The sequence below is a fragment of the Protopterus annectens genome, chromosome 3.part0 (genome assembly GCF_019279795.1).
Source record: "Protopterus annectens isolate FY-2018-M chromosome 3.part0, PAN1.0, whole genome shotgun sequence".
NCBI classification, from domain to species: Eukaryota; Metazoa; Chordata; order Ceratodontiformes; family Protopteridae; genus Protopterus; species Protopterus annectens.
This window is the reverse complement of record NC_056731.1, coordinates 1,584,266,168-1,584,288,402: the sequence shown is the minus strand read 5'-3', so window position 1 is coordinate 1,584,288,402 and position 22,235 is coordinate 1,584,266,168. Positions and strand designations below refer to the sequence as shown.

Genomic DNA, 22,235 nt, shown 5'->3' with positions numbered 1-22,235 from the left:
CAAAACCCAAACAAATTGAATTTTGGGTGTTACTGTTTATAGAAATCTGGACAATACACTGGGTAATTAAGATACATCGTAAAATCCAGAATATAACCTTTTTCTACATGCATCCAGTATGCATCCAGCCCCCATGTCCAATATCCTGAAATCTCAGTTTCTAACATACAGCAGGTTAGTAACCATTCTTTAAAATGTGGCTATGATGCACTGGAGGCTTCCTTTAGATCAGCCATGACTGGCACAGTTATCAGGAGGCATGCATGGTTGAAAGAGCAGGCATTACCAGACCATGTTAAATCTAAGCTTTGGATGCACCTATGGACAAGGTCAATTTATTTGGTGCCCCGCACAGCAGGTACTGAAAAGATGGAAGAGAAAGCAAAATCTGTGCAAACAGTAAAAGATTTCTTACAAGTTCAACCTCCAAGGTTTAGCAGGAATTGGCCTCCAAGAATTGGTCCTTTCCGACTCCTCTAAGGCACAAAGAGGCAGGAATAGGCGCTCTAGAGGCAGAAACCAATCCAGGGGTGCCTACAGGGGTCGCCAGTGGCAGGGTAACAACCAACGAGGCACGGATACAGCCACCACCACTACAACAACTCAATCATAGTGACTGGTGTGGCACCGCCTACCAGGGAACAACTAGAAGCACCCTTAGGCGGAAAGCTAACATTATTTTCAAGAAACTGGCACTGCATTACAAGAGAAAAATGGATTTTGCAGACTATAGACAAAGGTTACAGGTTCCATTTCCATACTCTACCAGGAAAGAGAGGAATGCCAAACCTACCACCTTCTCAAAGGGCAGAAGCTCTAAAACAAATATCTCAATTATTAAGAATGTGTGCTGTGGAAAAGGTACCATTTATGGAGCAAGGGAAGGGATTTTACTCCAGGCTCTTCCTGATACCAAGAAAAGAAAACAAATGGAGGCCTATTCTAGATCTGTCCGCTCTAACCACATTCCTCATTGTTCCAAAATTCAAAATGCTGACCCTACAGCAGCTTCTTCCCATGCTGGGCAAGGAGTCTTGGCTGGTAACTCTAGATCTCAAGGAGGCATACCTGCACGTCCCCATAAGACCAATTTGCAGAAGATACCTCAGATTTCTTGCAGGATCAGAGCATTATCAATTCTTAGCATTGCCCTTTGGCTTATCTACTGCGCCCAGAGTGTTCACGAAATGCCTGGCATCAGTAATCGCTCATTGCAGACTTCAGGGAATTCAAATCTATCCCTACCTGGACGACTGCCTGATACAAGCGGACAACAAAAACAAATTAACAGAAGACTTACAAAGAGTCATCTACCTGCTACAAGCCCTGGGATACACAGTCAATACAAAAAGTCAAGGCTGATTCCATCCCAAATAATAACCTTTCTGGGTGCAGAACTGGACACATCAAAACAAATGGCATTTCTAACTGCAGAAAAGAAAGAGCAACTTCCTCTCTATTTCTTGGCATTAACAAAGCAGAGCCATCTAACTGCAAGAAAAGTGCTACAAGCTCTAGGCTTCATGGCATCCTGCATAATTCTGGTCCCTCATGCCAGGCTTCATATGAGAAAGCTACAGTGGTACCTAAATAATTTGTGGTCTCAGCACAAGCACAGCCTGGAAACCAAAATTCCAATGATCCCATGCCTGAAGCAAGAGTTCTTATGGTGGGCTCAGGCCTGTCAATCAAACACAGGTCTGCCCTTCTGCAAAAGTCAACCAAGACAAACTATCACGACAGATGCCTCAGACCTTGGTTGGGGGGCACACATGATGGACAAGTGCATTCAAGGCCTATGGACTCAAGACCAACTGCATCTGCACGTAAATCTAAAAGAAATGATGGCAGTAAAATTGGCAATCCAGGCATTCAGACCTCTTATCAACAGCTGGCCTTCGTGGAGAAGGACAGACAACACCACAGTTATGTGGTACATCAACAAACAGGGAGGCACACACTCATACCCCCTATGCCGGCTGGCACTAGACCTATGGGATGTGGCTCTGAGCTACAACATTCAGTTACAGGCAATTTATGTACCAGGGAAGGAAAACATTCTAGCAGACATATTAAGCAGAACTACAACAGATGCCCACGAATGGATGTTGCATCCGGACATCTTCAAAGCCATCACAAGAGAATGGGGATTACCACAAATAGACTTGTTTGCATCCCCATACAATCACCAGTTGAAGAAATTCTGCACAAGGACTTACCACCCACTTGCTTGAAGGTGGACTCTATCCTTCAGTTGGAAAAGCCTGACAGCATATGCATTCCCACCACTTCCTTTGATGCACAAGGTGCTTCTCAAGATCAAAGAGGAACGATCCGAGGATCATTCTGATAGCCCCAGACTGGCCAAGACAACATTGGTACCCACTGCTGAGGAGCATGTCCGGGAACAAATATGGAAACTGCCCCTGATCCCATTACTGCTGACACAGAACAACTACAACATTCTGCATCCAAACCTAAAAACTCTGCAGCTAACTGCCTGGAACATTACATAACAGAAATTAACCCAAATTTATCCCAAAGGGTTAAAGACATAATCCTGGAGGCTCGTAGACCTTCAACAAGAAAGAATTATGCAGCAAAATGGAAAAGATATCTCATCTGGAGTACTGCAAAGGGGCAAGATGTGACACTGGTGAACATAGCCAACATCCTGGAGTACTTGGCGGAGCTCTACCACACAGGCCTGTCCTATTCCTCCTTCAAGATACATGCATCAGCTATTTCAGCACAATACAGCTTGGATCCTCCTGTCTTCTCGCATCCTCTGCTCAGACAGTTTCTGAGGGGAATTAAAAATGTAAAACCTCCCAGGAAACCTCCATTGCCAGCATGGGACTTGAACTTTGTGCTAGAAAAAGTGACTCTACCTCCTTTCGAGCCAGCAGCTACAGCAGACTTGCAATACTTATCCTGGAAGACTGCCTTCCTGCTGGCAATAACTTCAGCAAGAAGGGTCTCTGAACTACAAGCATTAATGGCAGTACAACCCTTCCTGATCTTCCATCAAGATAGTGTCCATGAGAACAAATCCTACATTTATGCCTAAGGTGGTATCCAGAGTCTCTTTAAATCAGGCTATCCACCTTCCTACATTCTTCCCCAATCCACAGAACAGGGAGAAAAGCTCTTACATACCTTGGATGTACACAGGCAATTACGCTACTACCTGGACAGGACAAAAAACAATAGAAAAACTGACCAGCTTCTGGTAGCTTATGCAACAGGAAAAGAAGGAAAACCAATTTCTAAACAGACAATCTCCAAATGGATAGGAAATTGCATTAGATTTTGTTACTCCTACCATGGAAAGAAAACTCCAGAGAACATCAGGCCTCACTCCACAAGGGCCACAGCCACTACCACAGCTTTCTTACGAGGAGTGGCTACCAAGGACATTATAGAGGCTGCTACTTGGACCTCTGTGCATACATTTGCCAAGCATTATAACTTACCTCTATACTCTAGATCCCATGCTGGTTTTGCCACTGCTGTTTTGCAAGGGATCCTGACTACACCATAATCTATTCTCATTACCTCCTCCCCTAGTTTAGCTATGGTATTCTACCCATTTGTAAGGACTGCAGATGCATCCTTGAAGGGACATAGTACAGTTTTGTACCTACCATAAATGTAGATGTCCGAGAGGAATGCATCTGCAGTCAGGATTACCCACCCTCCTTCCCCTCTGAGGTACTCCTAGGGTACTTGCCAATCTTCAGCTAGCTTGGGGGGTCTATTATGGTGTATTTGTTTGTATATATGTACATACATGTTTATTTTGTGTGTTTGCTCTCTATTATTTGGAAACTTTGGCATTTATCCAAATTTAGCCTACCAAGAGGGCACCTGGCATCTGGGGCAAGAAACACTGAGGAAAATGGCATCGGCTGATGCCTTTATACCTGAAGAACTGCCGCAATGACGTCGGGTGAAGTGCGACACCAGCCGAAGCCAGACCCAGACTTTGGAATCCGGCCGACCGAAGGGCTGCCTGACGACAGGACAACCGGACTGCAGATGCATTCCTCTCGGACATCTACATTTATGGTAGGTACAAAACTGTACATTATATATCTTGCTACATGTCAGTGTTCAGCCTTTTATGTGGGGAAAACATCATGCTCACTTAGGATTAGGATCGGTGAACACAGAAGCAATATAAGGAATAAAAAAACCACAAATGCATTGTATCAACACACACTCAAACATCCTACAGCCAGTTTTATGTTTACCGTCATCGACCGAATAGTGGGGGACAGAAGCCATCAACAAGGTTGGGAGAATACACTTACTTTTAAAGAAAAATATTGGATAATTCATCTTGGAGCCTTGTTTTCTCCAGGTCTTAATGACCATTTATGAATTATAGTTCTTCTCTGTGTTGTTGTCCTATTGGAACACAACACACATGGCTCACAGATGTATATCATCATCCAAATATACTGTAATGAAATATTACTATGTTGTTAATTGCAAGTTTTTTTTATATATTACTTTTGCTAGTGGATGGAGTATGTGTATACTATATATATTCCTTATTATTGTGTAGTATTGTTGAATTTAATATAACTCTTTTCTGATCATATCTAGTAGATTAGTTATCCTTGATATAATGTTGATGTCAACATGGTCATAGACTTAGATACATTCTTTTTTATCATTTTTGCCCCATGTCCTTAGTGTAATTACAGATTGTGTATATTATATTACATCATTGTTATTATTTTTTACACTTTATTTTCTATATATTTCATTTGTTGTTTTATCAACATATATTTTGATGTATGTATAAAGTGGAGATTTAAGAAGAAATTTTTATGTTAATGAGAACTGTAGTAACTGATATGATTGGTGGATCTGTTATGTACCATCATATAAAAAAGTCTTTCGTGCAAGGTTGGCACAGTCATATATATATATTTGTCTCACTGAGGAAGGCTTTGTGCCGAAACCGGTTTGAATTTACTGTTGATTTGGACATTTTTATGTCCATTCCTCGACTTACTAATAAAGCGTTGGAACCATCTTGCTGGCCGTTTGTGTTTTTACAAGTCAGGGAAGAGGTGACAGCAACAGACGTCAGACCAAGACTTTGGAACTCAGGCCGACTGTGGGCCCACCTGACAGCAGGGTAACCCAAGTGTAATGACTGCAACAGTGAAGACACACTAACATCTACATTTATGGTAGGTACAAAACTGTACTATTTTTGCCTCAAAGTTTGTGTGCTCCTCATAAATTTTTTTTTTTTTGGCAAATCACTGGGATGATCTGCGGTCTGAAATTAGTAAATGTACATTTGAATTTCAGACTATCCCTTAGAAAATCCATTTTAATACATGCCCTGTTAGTCTAGCAACTTTTTAAGATTATAAGAGCAATACTTAAAATATGTCCCTATTTTTGGGCATTTGTGCCCCCATTATGACAGGCTTTGTCCAGATTTCTTGGGCTAAGAGGTTGAGAGGTATGACCCTAATGTTTTAAGGGTTGTGTGTAGGCTTGTCCATGGTTGGTCAAGCTTTTACAGACTACCTTTGTCTACAAGCGACGTAGTTGCACGACCAGATGTAAATTTTCAGTTCCCCATCTGTTTATTTATTTGACGTTTGTTGATTGGGTTAGTCCGACTGGGTAGATGCCCTTTATCAGCAGAGAAGAAAAGCTCCAAAAAAAAAAAAAAAAAAACTATTAAAAGTAAACATAATAAGTAATGGATAAATGGTCGTAACAATTGGTAAATACAATAGTCATATTATGGTTTTGTACTTACATAGTCACTAGTGTAAAAAATACAAATATAAACAGAAATTACAGTGCAGTTTCATCCTAAGCATGGTCACAGTACTACTTTTTACAGCTGTAGGAACATAATTAAGACTTAGAGTGAAAAGAGTATTAAGTAGGTTTGGTGCAATGATAAGTCCTAGAGTTTAATAGAATGTGTTTTTAATGTTTTTTTGAAGCAGTTAGTGCTGAGAATTTATCTTAAATGTGGGGGCAATTTATTCCAAGCAGTGGTGAAAGAGTAAATGTTCTTCATGTTTCACTGTTGCAGTCATTACATTTGGGTAATTTGCTGGCAGGTTGCCCTCAGTCGGCCTGAATTCCAAAGTCTTGGGTCCTGCGTCGGTTGCTGTCTCCTCTTCCATGACGTCAGGTCGTCAGGGGTGTAAAACATGCAGCTGACGCCATTTTCTTTAGGCTTTCTTGCCGTGCGGTGCCCGAAGCAGAAACATTTCGCAAGTACCGGTTGGCGACTACTGAAATGTTCGAGTTTGAGTTTCAGAACAGAAGTCTTCACTAAAGCTAAGTATCCCATTGGGAAACTTTTTCTTGCTCATACCGATGTCAGAAAAAGTTAATAATTGTATTACTTGGAAGCAAATACTTCATAAGGATTTCCATTTATACTGTATTCCTTGCCTAGGCCCTGATCACAACGTGCCTGGCTGTCGGTTTTGTGCTAGATTTAACCAGTGCACTATTGAGCGTCTGTATATTTTGTATCAAGTATTTTGGAAACAGATTTAACTACCCAGAAATGTCGTCGGATAGCAATCAGACTACTGGAGTACATAAAAAAAACGCAAAGAAAAGTACAGAGAAAGGCAGTCGAGATCCAAAACAGGCAAAGCTTCTCCTAAGCCAGTTGTCGGTACTCATTGAGGTGCTTTCGCAGCCCCTGTACCTTCCTCTGTGCAGGCCTCTACCGATGCCCATGTGGAGTCCGGCATGCTGCAACATACTCAAGGTATTGGACTGATGGATGTATCTCCCTCGGATGGGTCCGGAGCAGCTGAGTAGGCACTGGCTTCTGAGGGGTGTATTCAGACCTCAACATTTGTATATCAAACCGAAGACTGCTTCAAAACCAAGGCAAAGTCAACTTCTAAAACTAAAAACTGGCCTGAGCCACGTGCACAGGCCTCTATGCCTAAAAGACAGATGATCAAAATGGCTGAAGACCTCATTACCTTGATCAGGGTACCCATCCCTCCAGATAAGAGGCCTAGGCAAGACACTGATTATGAGTCTTCAAATCAGGTTTCTATTTCTTCTGATCAGGAATTACCTACCTCCTTATGAGGATTCTGATGCAGAGGAGTCTATACCATCTGCATCTCTTTCTGAGGATTATTCATTTGGAGAAACCTTGCATACTTTGAGGGAACATTTTCACTGGGAGATTTAAGATTTCTCAGAATCAAAAAAGAGGCTCAGGGATTTCCTTCTCCCTCAGCCCAGGCCTTTAGCCATTCCCCCTGTTTTAGACATTGTGGATGATGTGTTTCCGGAGTCGAGCTTTGACCTCTGACTCCTTAACTCTGGCTCCCAGTAAGCCTGACAGATATTACAGGGTCCCTGACTCGCATAAATGTTTATTTAGAAACCCTGCTGCTGATCCTGAAACTATTTCACAGGGTCCAAAGAGTTAAGGCCTCAACAGCAAAAAATCCAACCCCCTCTGACAGAGATTCAAGGGCACTGGACAGATGGGGAAAAAAGGTCTATACATCTGCAACCTTGGCAATCAGGGCCTTAAACTGTCAATTTCATATGCTTAAGTACCAACAACATGTTATGGGATTGCTGAAACAGAAAATGATGTTGATTTCAGAATGTGCAGAAAGTAAAGATTTGCAGGAATTATTGCATGCAGCTGAACAGGTTGGAAAGCATGCTTTGCAATGTGGTTTTGACTTAGAGGCCTCCTGCAGGGCCGCAGTTACTGGATCTGTGATTAGGAGGCATGCCTGGTTAAAGGAGCAAAATGTGCCTGATCATGTTAAAGCTAAATTGCTAGATGCATCTTTACATCATGATTCTCTGTTTGGTATTAAGACAGAAGAGGTTTTAAAGAAAATGGAAGACAAAGCTAAGTCTATGCAAACTGTTGGACTTCTTACAAGTGCAGCCACCAAGATTCAGTAGACACTGGCCTACAAAAAATTGGTCCTTTCCGTCAGAGCTCAAAGGGTTTAAATCCAGGCACCCTAAGGGTTCCAGATACCAGGTGCAGGATTCATTCAGGTCAAAGCAATGGCTTCTACCTCCAAATCTGGAGGAGATAAAGCGCAAACCTCACAGAAAACAGTCCAATGACTTCCCTCTGCCAACACCAAGCACTTATCTTTTGGCAGCACAGGGGAAATTAGCACTTTTGCTCAAAATTGGCAGTTAATAACCCAGGACAAGTGGGTACTAAACATAGTATCACACTGATACAGATTCCATTTCCACACTCTGCCAGTGGCAAATGGTTGGCCAGATCTGCCAAAATCAATGGGCAGAGGCTCAGAAACAGATTACGTCCTCATGGATATGGGGCCATTCAGCCAGTACCAGAACAGGAAAAAGGAAAGCTTTTACTCAGCACTGTTCTTGGTACCCAGAATGGACAAGGCCTGATGGCCAATTATGGATTTATCGATTTTGAACCCATACCTGGACATTTCAAAATGCTGACTTTGCAGCAACTTCTGCCCATGCAGGGCAAGAATGGCTGGTGACATTAAACCTAATAGAGACATACCTGCATGTCCCAATAAAGACAATTGTGCAGAAGATACCTCAGATTAGGCGTTGCATTACCAATTCTCTGCACCTTTGGCTTATCTACTTGGGGTCTTACATAGTGCCTGGCACCAGTAATTGCATTTTGCAGACAAAGAAGTATACAAATATATCCTTACTTGGACGACTGCCTCATTCAAGCAAAGAGAACAAGGGCATTCTTCTTACACACCTGGTTGTGAAAAAGCTTCTAACATGCCTAGGGTACACAATAAGCGAAATCACAACTGGAACCCTCTCAAAGTAACATTCCTGGGTAACCTTGAATACAACTGCCAGGCTTACCTCACGCCAGACAAAGGCAACTGACTACTTACTTCAAACTGATTTGCAACAAAACCCGGTTTCTGCAAGACCAATTCTGCAGGCTCTGGGCTTCATGGCATCCTGCATCCTACTGATTCCATATGCAAGACTGCATAGAGGCTGCAATGGTACCTAAAGGTTTATGGAGTCAACATTCTCAGTCTGGGAAGCAACATTCCTCCCTGCCTAAAACAGGAGTTTCTGTGATGGGCAAAGGTATGTCACCAAAACTACGGATGAGCCTTCACTCTACCCCCTGCCAGCCAAACCGTAACAGACTCATCAGATTATGCCGGAGGGCCCACATTGCTTGGAAAGATGCATTCAGAGCATATTGACCTAAAACAAATGCATCTACATATCAACCATAAAGAGATGCTAGCTGTTCAAAATACCCTAACAGCCTTCAAGGACTTACTTCATCAGGACTAACTACTGATGGAGACTTCATGTGGTGTATAAACAAGCAAGGTGGCACACACTCATACCCCCTTTGCAGATTAGCCATGGCACTGTGAAACACAGACCTACCAAATACATCTTCAAGCTCAATTTCTGCCAGGAAAACAAAATACTCTGGCTGACGATTTAGGCAGAAACCTTATGGATCCTCACGAGTGGAAACTAAATCCACAAGTCTTCAGCATGATAACAGAGAAATGGGGGAGCCCAGACATTGATCTATTTGCCTCTCCTCAAAATTATCAATTGAAAAATTCTGCACAAGGGCTTATCACAGACAAGTATGGAAAGTGGACTCCCTATCCTTCAGTTGGAAAAACCTATCAGTTTTCCTTTCCTCCCTTCTCCCCAAGGTCCTCCTAAAAGTCAGACAAGAGAAACCAAAGATGATACTAATTGCCCCTGACTGGCCCCCAATAGTGGTACCAATCTTAAGGAACTTGTCTCAATACCCAGCAGACCTTACCTCAAAGACCTCAACTACTGTCCCAGCAAAACAATCAGATCCTGCTGATCAACTACAGACACTGAATATGGCAGCATGGTTGATCATATAGGACAAACAACACCTTTCAGTAAAGCTGTGATGGATGTCATTTTGGAAGCCAGAAGGTCTAGTACTAGAAAATCTTATGCTCACAAATGGAAGATTCTGTGCTTGGAATCGAGCAGAGGAACGATACAGCAGAACCAAATATTCACGCAGATATTACATTACTTAACTGAGATGCTTGACAAAGGCCTATCTTTCTCATCAATTAAATCCATGCCTCTGCCGTTTTGGCTCATTACAATACAGAGCCGCAATCTTTTCTCATCCATTACTAAGCAGTATCTTAGAGGGGCATTTAAGGCCTCCTAGAAGATCGCCATTACCTGCATGGGACCTCAATTATGTGTTGGAAAAGCTCACCCTGCCTCCATTTGGAAGCAGCTGCTACCGCTGATATAATGTTCTAGTGAAAACAGCTCTGTTACTAGTAATTCAGCAAGAAGAGTTTCAAACTACAGGCCCTCATGGCTGTAGAGCCTTTATCATATTTTACCCAGACATGGTGTCTCTGAGGACAAATCCTACTTTTATGCTTAAGGTGGTTTCCAGCATGGCTGTTAACCAAACAATTCATCTGCCAAACTTTATCCAAAGAACAACCTTTATGGCAGTAGAGCCCTTTTGATTTTCCATAAGGACAGGGTATCATTACGTACTAATCCTTCCTTTATGCCTAAGGTGGTTTCTAGTGTGGCTTTAAACCAAACTATTCATTTGCCTACGTTTTTGCAGATCCTCAAAATAAAGGGGAAAAGATTTTGCACACTTTAGATGTACACAGGCAATTCGTTATTATCTGAGCAGGACTAAAGATTTTAGGCAGTCTCAGCAGTTACTTGTTTCTTTTGCTTTGAGTTCACAGGGCAAGCCTGTGTCAAAACAAACTATTTCTAGGTGGATTGGCTTTTGCATTGCATTTTGTTATTCCCATCATGGCAAAGAGGTTCCAGCTGGGATTAGGCCTCATTCCACTAGGGCTACTGCCACTTCAACAGCATTTCTAAGGGGTGGCAACTAAGGATATTCTGGAAGCAGCTACTTGGAGTTCAGTGCATACTTTCTCTAGGCATTATCACCTGCCTATATACTCTAAGACTAGAGCTGGTTTTGCCACAGCTGTTTTACAAGGCATGTTGTCAGCTCCTGCTACTTTATAATTTGCCAGCCTCCCTTACCTCTGCTTTGGGATTCTACCCAATTGTCAGGACTGCAGCAAGGGAAGCCGAAGAACATAGTACAGTTTTCTACCTACCATTAATCTAGATGTTCGAGGATTCCCTTGCTGCAGTCCAATTTACCCTCCCTCCTTCCCTCTGTGTTTCAGGGTGGTTGTGTAGGTGAGTTTACATGCTTATATTTTTTGTATATATTACTGTATATATTGTACATGTTTTTTGGTGCAGGTTGTTTTTGGGACTTGTCTTTTTGAGTCTTCTGACATCTGGGGCAAGAAAAGACTGAGGAAATGACGTCGGTCATGCGCATTAGTACCCTGGCGCTGGCGTCAGTCTAAGGCGCCATGACCGACGTCAGCCTTATACTCTGGTATTCGGGCCGACTGGGACGCGGACTATACCCAATTGTCAGGACTGCAGCAAGGGAATCCTCGAACATCTACATTTATGGTAGGTACAAAACTGTACTTTTTTTTGAAGCAGTTAGTGCTGAGAATTTATCTTAAATGTGGGGGCAATTTATTCCAAGCAGTGGTGAAAGAGTAAATGTTCTTCATGTTTCACTGTTGCAGTCATTACATTTGGGTAATTTGCTGGCAGGTTGCCCTCAGTCGGCCTGAATTCCAAAGTCTTGGGTCCTGCGTCGGTTGCTGTCTCCTCTTCCATGACGTCAGGTCATCAGGGGTGTAAAACATGCAGCTGACGCCATTTTCTTTAGGCTTTCTTGCCGTGCGGTGCCCGAAGCAGAAACATTTCGCAAGTACCGGTTGGCCGACTACTGAAATGTTCGAGTTTGAGTTTCAGAACAGAAGTCTTCACTAAAGCTAAGTATCCCATTGGGGAAACTCTTTTTCTTGCTCCTTACCGATGTCAGAAAAAGTTAATAATTGTATTACTTGGAAGCAAATACTTCATAAGGATTTCCATTTATACTGTATTCCTTGCCTAGGCCCTGATCACAACGTGCCTGGCTGTCGGTTTTGTGCTAGATTTAACCAGTGCACTATTGAGCGTCTGTATATTTTTGTATCAAAGTATTTTGGAAACAGATTTAACTACCCAGAAATGTCGTCGGATAGCAATCAGACTACTGGAGTACATAAAAAAAACGCAAAGAAAAGTACAGAGAAAGGCAGTCGAGATCCAAAACAGACTAAGCTTCTCCTAAGCCAGTTGTCGGTACTCATTGAGGTGCTTTCGCAGCCCCTGTACCCGCTACCTTCGAGTCGCAGGCCTCTACCGATGCCCATGTGGAGTCCGGCATGCTGCAACATACTCAAGGTATTGGACTGATGGATGTATCTCCCTCGGATGGGTTCGGAGCAGCTGAGTAGGCACTGGCTTCTGAGGGGTGTATTCAGACCTCAACATTTGTATATCAAACCGAAGACTGCTTCAAAACCGAAGGCAAAGGCAACTTCTAAAACTAAAAAACTGACGCATGAGCCACGTGCACAGGCCTCTATGCCTAAAAGACAGATGATCAAAATGGCTGAAGACCTCATTACCTTGATCAGGGGTACCCATCCCCCTCCAGATAAGAGGCCTAGGCAAGACACTGATTATGAGTCTTCAAATCAGGTTTCTATTTCTTCTGATCAGGAATTACCTGTACCTCCTTATGAGGATTCTGATGCAGAGGAGTCTATACCATCTGCATCTCTTTCTGAGGATTATTCATTTGGAGAAACCTTGCATACTTTGAGGGAACATTTTCACTGGGAGATTTAAGATTTCTCAGAATCAAAAAAGAGGCTCAGGGATTTCCTTCTCCCTCAGCCCAGGCCTTTAGCCATTCCCCCTGTTTTAGACATTGTGGATGATGTGTTTCCGGAGTCGAGCTTTGACCTCTGACTCCTTAACTCTGGCTCCCAGTAAGCCTGACAGATATTACAGGGTCCCTGACTCGCATAAATGTTTATTTAGAAACCCTGCTGCTGATCCTGAAACTATTTCACAGGGTCCAAAGAGTTAAGGCCTCAACAGCAAAAAATCCAACCCCCTCTGACAGAGATTCAAGGGCACTGGACAGATGGGGAAAAAAGGTCTATACATCTGCAACCTTGGCAATCAGGGCCTTAAACTGTCAATTTCATATGCTTAAGTACCAACAACATGTTATGGGATTGCTGAAACAGAAAATGATGTTGATTTCAGAATGTGCAGAAAGTAAAGATTTGCAGGAATTATTGCATGCAGCTGAACAGGTTGGAAAGCATGCTTTGCAATGTGGTTTTGACTTAGAGGCCTCCTGCAGGGCCGCAGTTACTGGATCTGTGATTAGGAGACATGCCTGGTTAAAGGAGCAAAATGTGCCTGATCATGTTAAAGCTAAATTGCTAGATGCATCTTTACATCATGATTCTCTGTTTGGTATTAAGACAGAAGAGGTTTTAAAGAAAATGGAAGACAAAGCTAAGTCTATGCAAACTGTTGGACTTCTTACAAGTGCAGCCACCAAGATTCAGTAGACACTGGCCTACAAAAAATTGGTCCTTTCCTGTGTCAGAGCTCAAAGGGTTTAAATCCAGACGCCCTAAGGGTTCCAGATACCAGGCGCAGGATTCATTCAGGTCAAAGCAATGGGGCGCTTCTACCTCCAAATCTGGAGGAGATAAAGCGCAAACCTACAGAAAACAGTCCCAATGACTTCCCTCTGCCAACACCAAGCACTTATCTTTTGGCAGCACCCCTAGGGGGAAAATTAGCACTTTTTGCTCAAAATTGGCAGTTAATAACCCAGGACAAGTGGGTACTAAACATAGTATCACACTGATACAGATTCCATTTCCACACTCTGCCAGTGGCAAATGGTTGGCCAGATCTGCCAAAAATCAATGGGCAGAGGCTCAGAAACAGGTTACGTCCCTCATGGATATGGGGGCCATTCAGCCAGTACCAGAACAGGAAAAAGGAAATTGTTTTTACTCAGCACTGTTCTTGGTACCCAGAATGGACAAGGCCTGATGGCCAATTATGGATTTATCGATTTTGAACCCATACCTGGACATTTCAAAATGCTGACTTTGCAGCAGCTTCTGCCCATGCTGGGCAAGAATGCTTGGCTGGTGACATTAAACCTAATAGAGGCATACCTGCATGTCCCAATAAGACAATTGTGCAGAAGATACCTCAGATTCGAGGCAGGCGTTATGCATTACCAATTCTCTGCACTGCCCTTTGGCTTATCTACTGTGCCCAGGGTCTTTACATAGTGCCTGGCACCAGTAATTGCATTTTGCAGACAAAGAAGTATACAAATATATCCTTACTTGGACGACTGCCTCATTCAAGCAAAGAGAACAAGGGCATTCTTCTTTGACACCTGGCGTTTGTGAAAAAGCTTCTAACATGCCTAGGGTACACAATAAACGAAAAGAAATCACAACTGGAACCCTCTCAAAAGTAACATTCCTGGGTGCAACCTTGAATACAACTGCCCAGAAGGCTTACCTCACGCCAGACAAGCAAAGGCAACTGACTACTTACTTCAAACTGATTGCAACAAAAACCCAGTTTTCTGCAAGACCAATTCTGCAGGCTCTGGGCTTCATGGCATCCTGCATCCTACTGATTCCATATGCAAGACTGCATATGAGGAAACTGCAATGGTACCTAAAAGGTTTATGGAGTCAACATTCTCAGTCTGGAAGCAATGATTCCTCTCACTCCCTGCCTGTAACAGGAGTTTCTGTGATGGGCAAAGGTATGTCACCAAAACATGGGATGGGCCTTCACTCTACCCCCTGCCAGCCAAACCTTAACAGACTCATCAGATTATGCCCGGGGGGCCCACATGGCAGGAAGATGCATTCAGAGCATATTGACCCTAAAACAAATGCATCTACATATCAACCATAAAGAGATGCTAGCTGTTCAAAATGCCCTAACAGCCTTCAAGGACTTACTTCATCCAGGACAACTACTGATGGAGACTGACAACACCACAGTCATGTGGTATATAAACAAGCAAGGTGGCACACACTCATACCCCCTTTGCAGATTAGCCATGGCACTGTGAAACACAGCTTTGACCTACCAAATACATCTTCAAGCTCAATTTCTGCCAGGAAAACAAAATACTCTGGCTGACGATTTAGGCAGAAACCTTATGGATCCTCACGAGTGGAAACTAAATCCACAAGTCTTCAGCATGATAACAGAGAAATGGGGGAGCCCAGACATTGATCTATTTGCCTCTCCTCAAAATTATCAATTGAAAAATTCTGCACAAGGGCTTATCACAGACAAGCATGGAAAGTGGACTCCCTATCCTTCAGTTGGAAAAACCTATCAGTTTACACCTTTCCTTCTCTGCCCCTTCTCCCCAAGGTCCTCCTAAAAGTCAGACAAGAGAAACCAAAGATGATACTAATTGCCCCAAACTGGCCCCGCCAATAGTGGTACCCAATCTTAAGGAACTTGTCTCAATACCCAGCTTGAACCTTACCTCAAAGACCTCAACTACTGTCCCAGCAAAACAATCAGATCCTGCACAATCAACTACAGACACTGAACATGGCAGCATGGTTGATCATATAGGACAAACAACACCTTTCAGTAAAGCTGTGATGGATGTCATTTTGGAAGCCAGAAGGTCTAGTACTAGAAAATCTTATGCTCACAAATGGAAGAGATTCTGTGCTTGGAATCGAGCAGAGGGAACCGATACAGCAGAACCAAATATTCCGCAGATATTACATTACTTAACTGAGATGCTTGACAAAGGCCTATCTTTCTCATCAATTAAAATCCATGCCTCTGCCGTTTTGGCTCATTACAATACAGAGCCACCAATCTTTTCTCATCCATTACTAAAGCAGTATCTTAGAGGAGCCAAAAATTTAAGGCCTCCTAGAAGATCGCCATTACCTGCATGGGACCTCAATTATGTGTTGGAAAAGCTCACCCTGCCTCCATTTGAAGCAGCTGCTACCGCTGATATAATGTTCTTATGGAAAACAGCTCTGTTACTAGCAATTCAGCAAGAAGAGTTTCAGAGCTACAGGCCCTCATGGCTGTAGAGCCTTTTATCATATTTTACCCAGACATGGTGTCTCTGAGGACAAATCCTACTTTTATGCTTAAGGTGGTTTCCAGCATGGCTGTTAACCAAACAATTCATCTGCCAAACTTTTATCCAAATCCGCAGAACAAAGGGGAGAGAATTCTGCATTCCTTGGACATACAGCTAAGATTCTGCTTGAGCAGGACTAAAGCTCTAAGAAAAACTGAGCAATTACTAGTGACATATGCTGCAGGATCAGAAGGAAAGGCTATTTCAAAGCAGACCATTTCAAAGTGGTAAGCCACTGCATCAGTTTCTGCTACTTACACCATGGTAAACCTGTGCCCAAGGGCATTAGGTATCATTCCACCAGAGCTGCAGCTACTTCAGCAGCCTTTCTCAGAGGAGTACCAACCAAAGACATTCTAGAGGCTGCTACTTGGAGTTCTGTTCACACCTTCACAAAGCATTATCATTCGCCTCTCTACTTTTAAGTCCAGGGTAGGCTTTGCCACTGCAGTTCTGCAGGGCCTTATAGCCGCACCTAATGCTGTTTAGCTCTAGCCACCCAACCATAGCTTTGGGATTCTACCCAAATGTAATGACTGCAATAGTGAAACACGAAGAACATAGTACAGTTGTGTACACTTACCATAAATGTAGATGTTCGCGTGTATTCACTGTTGCAGTCCAGGTTACTCTCCCTCCATCCCCCTGTCATTCTGGAGTTTATCTTTCCTTCTGTATCTTCTACAACCTATGTGGTGTATTTGCTCATAGATGAAGGTGAAGTTTTGATATTGATGCATGTGTGTGTGTATGTATGTATGTATGTGTGTATATATATATATATATATATATATATAATATATATATATATATATATATATATATATATATATATATATATAATTTTTTTTTTTTTTTTTTTTTTTTTTTGCTAACTTTTTGGGGGCACGTGACATTGGGGGCAAGAAAAACTAAAGAAAATGGCATCGGCTGCATGTTTTATACCCCTGACATCATGGAAGAGAGGAGACAGCAACCGACGCAGGACCCAAGACCTTGGAATTCAGGCCGACTGAGGGCAGCCTGTCAGCAGATTACCCAAATGTAATGACTGCAACAGTGAATACACTCGAACATCTACGTTTATGGTAAGTGTACACAACTGTACTTTATAGAGGAGTTTGCCAGTGATTTTATTGGGTTTGTAGACATGCAGGAGGTGTTGCTCTGAGCTGCAGAGTGTATGGTTAGGAGTATAAGGAGAGATCAGGGTTGAGAGAGGACACTAGTGAGGTTGGTTTAAGATAGAGCGAGTCAAATGTAGTTGTGGCAATAACAATTGATGGTGAAATTCTAGCCACTGTAGGTTTAAGGATATAAAGTGGTGTGAGCTGTAGGGTTGATTAGCTGCAAGTCTAGCAATCGTGTTATAGGTGAGTTTGTCTGGTCATCAGATTTGCTTGAATGCTGGTGTGGATTGGGGCAGCATATAGTAGTGTGGGTAGTAGCTAGGCTTGTGCTAGAGTAGGTTTGGATTCATTTGTGAGGAATCCTTTGTTTCTATAGAGGAGGCCTAGTTTCTGATGGGTTTTCTTAATGCAGTTTTGGATGTGAAGATCGAATTTTAGTTGGTCATCAATAATGACCCCTAGAAGTTTGGTGTGAGGTTTGTTGTGTTGTTGAGGGAGGAGACAGTAAAGGTGGCTTTGTGTTGAGACTTTGGGAGGAAAAGGAGGAGTTTAGTTTTGTTTGGGTTGAGTAGGAGCTGGTTGGCTGTCAGCCATTTATCAACTGAATGCAGAGATTCCTGGGTTAGGGAAAGTAGGTTGTCAGAGGTGGAAGTGATTGTGGAGTTGTCAGCATATTGAATTAAGGCCGAGTTAGGACAGGAGAGATAGAGGTTGTTAGTGAAGATGTTGAATAGGAGGGGTCCGAAGATGGAGCCTTGGGGAACTCCTGTTTGGACTTGGAGGAAGAGGGAGGCTGCTGAGAGCCATCTTACAGACTGAAATCTATTGGAGAGATAGCTAGAGAACCATGATAGAGCAGAATAGGGGAAATTAAGGCTAGTGAGTTTGGAGAGAAGTAAGTTGTGGGAGATGATATCAAAGGCCATTGAGAGGTCAAGGAAGAGACATGATACTAGTTTATTATTTCTAGACCTTGAGTTAGTTTGTGTAAAATTAGTGCAGTAGATGTACTGTGGTTTGGGTGGAAGCCTTGTTGGGTGTGTGTGACATTTTCTAGTAGTAGGTGAGTGAGGAGCTTGTTTATGAATGAATGAATTTTTCTAGAATCTTTGATAGAGAGAGAATGGCAATGCAGTAGGTCTGTAGTTAGAGGGGGTCGATGGTTTTCTCCCTTATGAAGGGGAATAATGTAAGATTTTTTTCCAGATATCAGGAACTGTGTTTTCTTGGATGGATCTATTGATCGGTATGGAGATGGGATGAGCAATGCTTTTAGCAGCTAGTTTAAGAAGTTGCACTTGAATTTGGTTAGGGAAGAATTGTGCTTCACATGAATGGGAAGCCTGTTCGACAGACGGGGTAGTCGCTGAGGCACATACTGAAAGGGTAACAGTGCCTTCACTTTCACAGGTTTTGACATACAGCTGAATAAAATGTTGATTTGTAAATCTTGAAAGCAGAGTAATAGGCTGAATTTTATGTGGCACAGAAGTTCTTGAGTTATTTCTTTTTTTTTTTTTTTTTTTTTTTTGGGGGGGGGGGGGTGGCAGCCTGTTGCAATAACTGTTCTTTGTATGCAGTACAGTGCTTTCTGGAGACTGGACATCCAGTTGTTTTTTTGTATTGAAATGTAACCTACCTTTTTATAGTATTTTTAAGGAATCCAAGTAACTTGTTTAAGCATTAAAACAAAGAGAATAGCGCATATTAATATTTAACACTTGCTTTTTAAGGTATGCCAGATTGAATTTGGCTTTCGCACTAACGAGATCCAGCACATGGTAACACGAGTACCAAAACTGTTAACAGCTAACAAGAAGAAGATCACACACATATTCGATTATTTGCATAATGCAATGGGCATTCCCCATAATCTCATAGTAAAATTTCCACAGGTAAGTTTTTAGCATTGCCACCCAAATAAAGTTCTAAGCATTTGCTTCACTGTTTTTATTTCAGTAAAATCTTCCCAAGTTTAGATGCATTTGTTTAGGGAAATTAATATCCATCACATTGACTGTAAACATTCAGAATGATTCACAGGCAAGTACTAGCCTAGCTGCCTTGTGGGCCATTTTAAGCCTAGCCCATCTCCCTTTCAAAGGCGTGTGTGTCTGTGTGTGTGTCTGTCTGTGTGTGTGTCTGTCTGTGTGTCTGTCTGTGTGTGTGTCTGTCTGTGTGTGTGTCTGTCTGTGTGTGTGTCTGTCTGTGTGTGTCTGTCTGTGTGTGTCTGTCTGTGTGTGTGTCTGTCTGTCTGTCTGTGTCTGTCTGTCTGTGTCTGTCTGTCTGTGTCTGTCTGTCTGTGTGTGTCTGTCTGTGTGTGTCTGTCTGTGTGTGTCTGTCTGTGTCTGTCTGTGTGTCTGTCTGTGTGTCTGTCTGTGTGTCTGTCTGTGTGTCTGTCTGTGTGTCTGTCTGTGTGTGTGTCTGTCTGTGTGTGTGTCTGTCTGTGTCTGTGTGTCTGTGTGTGTGTGTGTCTGTGTGTGTGTGTGTCTGTGTGTGTCTGTGTGTGTGTGTGTCTGTGTGTGTCTGTCTGTGTGTCTGTGTGTGTGTGTGTCTGTGTGTGTCTGTCTGTGTGTGTCTGTCTGTGTGTGTGTGTGTATAAAGTAAACACTTTAAAGTTTATACCAACCCCCAACCTTAAATTTTCTACTCTGCCAGAAGTTCCTCTGTTAGCACTGCTGTCAATACATGGTATTTAATCTATTTTTTCTTTTGGGTCTTCAGCATCTCTGTGTTAATATGAAGTCTGTTTTATTTTTATTGTAGTTTCTATAGTTCAGAAGGAGAATTGCAAAGTGTAGGACATTGTAATGTTCTTAACCAGACATTAAAATTATTTAAATGGGAATATCTAGTTTCTCTGAGGTACTTGGACCCCATAGCAAAAATATGTGTGAGGGAGGAGGGGTGCTTGCCCTCCCTGCAAACGTTTCCTTTTGTTAAGTTTATTTTGTTATAATGGAATTGTATGTTAGTGTTCTCAACTAGAAAATTCTGTTTCAAGATACATTTTCATTTGGTTCCTTTGCCCTTTTCTATCACTGTCAGTATGTAAAAAAAGCTGTTAAAAGTTGGAAGATGTAAGCTTACATTCTGTCTGGGTTCAAACTGTTATACATTCAGCAGTAACATATAACAAGGGCTTGCTCATCTACTGTTGTCTTTAAGAAGTTAATTGTTGAAAGCTGTACCCAGCAGCACATAGCCATGAAGAAGAGAGTTCCTACTGTCCTTCAACATAAGTGGTGAGGTTCACCACCATATAAGAGCAATGAAGAAACTGGCCACAGATTTATGAAAGAGGTCAAAGCTGCCTACTTCTGATGAATGTGGAGGAGCCACCCTACTAGTAAGTATATCAATTCCCTTGACTTCTGTTGAACTCCCCATAGTGAACAAAAATGTCTTGGTTAAGCAGTGTGGAACTTAAGTAGGAGGGGAAATGTTTACCCTGAGGTGTTGCTTCATTGTGGTTTATTCATACTGCTTTATACCATGTGGAGTTGCACATAAAAAAAATGTTTGCATGTTTGTCACCTTCCTCAGACTGCCACCAAGCTTTTGTAGTTTGAGTCAGAAAATGTCTCCATGGCTGTTGGCCATTTAATGTAGAACAATTCACTGGGTAGTTTCATGTTGACCAAGACTTGTGATGTGAAGTTTAATCTCACTGTTCATTCTTGACTGATGGGTTCAGAGCCGATCCCTCGGCTCCAGTACGGCCGCATGCAAAGCTCGAGGCCAAGCCCCCTATCCCATGATGCACTGTTAATTACCTCCGATCTAGTTTGCAGCGGCATCTGATTGGAGGTTCCAGTGAAAGCTCAGGCCAGTAATCTTTAAAATTTTTCTGTTTAGTACTTTATTATATACTATTAGTAAGTTTTGAATATAGGTAGTTAGATAGTTAGCTCTTACAGCTCCATTGCAGTTCCCTTCCTGTGTGTTTTATATATATTACTACATATTACTCTCTCTAAATTTTTGGCCTAGTTATCTTGGGCTGTGTGTGTTGTTGTTTAGTTTTTCTACAAACTATATTGACATAATTGTTTAGGCAATTTTTCTATAGTAGTTATAGTGTAACAGTTTTGGATACCTTGTGTGTGTTTAGAGCCTATTTCTAATTTTACACTATTTGTTGATCCGCGTGTGCTCAGAGTGGTATCATGGCAGATAAGGAAAAACATCCAAAGTCCAGTTTCAAAAAATGTCCGGACTGTAATCAGAAAATGTCAGCTACTGATGGACATGTTGCATGTGTATATTGCTTGGGAGCTGTCCACTTACAAGAATCTTGTGCTATCTGCTATTCCTTTTCTTCCAGGGTTCTGTTAGAGAGAAAAAGGAAACTAATGGACAAGGGAGTTGTTAAAACACCCTTTTCAAGAAGCATCGAGTGACCAAAATGTTGCTAGAAAATCTAAGTCCTCCAAGTCATCTTTTGAATCTAAGGACTCCAAACAATCAAAAACATCAAAGTCTGAGACATCGGCTCCACAAGTTTCGGAGACGACTGTCTTTTCTTTTCGGAGCCAGTCCACAGCCTTGGAGCCAGTATCTGAAGTGCCTCAGTCACCATTACTTCAGTCGGCACCATCTATTCATTCGTCTAGGTCATCAGTCAGCCTTTCCGATTTGGATATGGATCGATTGGTGCAGAAGCTTCTCCAGGCACCAGGCCTTGCTAAATTGTTGTCCGCTCCAACCCAAGTGGCTTCGGAGCCGAAGACCACTGCTGTTGTTTTTTCTACTCCTCCTCTGAGCCATACCGGCTCTTCAGAGCCAGAAGAATTAGTCCTGTTGATCGTGAAGCCATTTGGGTCGAGGCTGGTTCCAGTGTCCTCTGCTCCATCCACTCTGACATCCTCGGTGCCGACCGGGGATTCTAGGAGCCAACACTATTCAGCCGGATCCGGAGAGGATAGTCG

The 22,235-nt window shown here is 42.4% G+C and overlaps 1 protein-coding gene across 2 annotated transcripts in view; it reads left to right on the top strand.

The window, feature by feature from the left end:
• Nucleotides 1-22,235, top strand: part of MTERF3 (mitochondrial transcription termination factor 3) — a 459,706-nt gene that overhangs the window by 365,791 nt on the left and 71,680 nt on the right. For both annotated transcript variants that reach the window (XM_044065624.1, XM_044065623.1), the window contains one exon: nucleotides 19,038-19,199. In XM_044065624.1, the coding sequence (XP_043921559.1) occupies nucleotides 19,038-19,199 (162 nt within the window). The remainder of the gene's footprint in view (nucleotides 1-19,037; nucleotides 19,200-22,235) is intronic.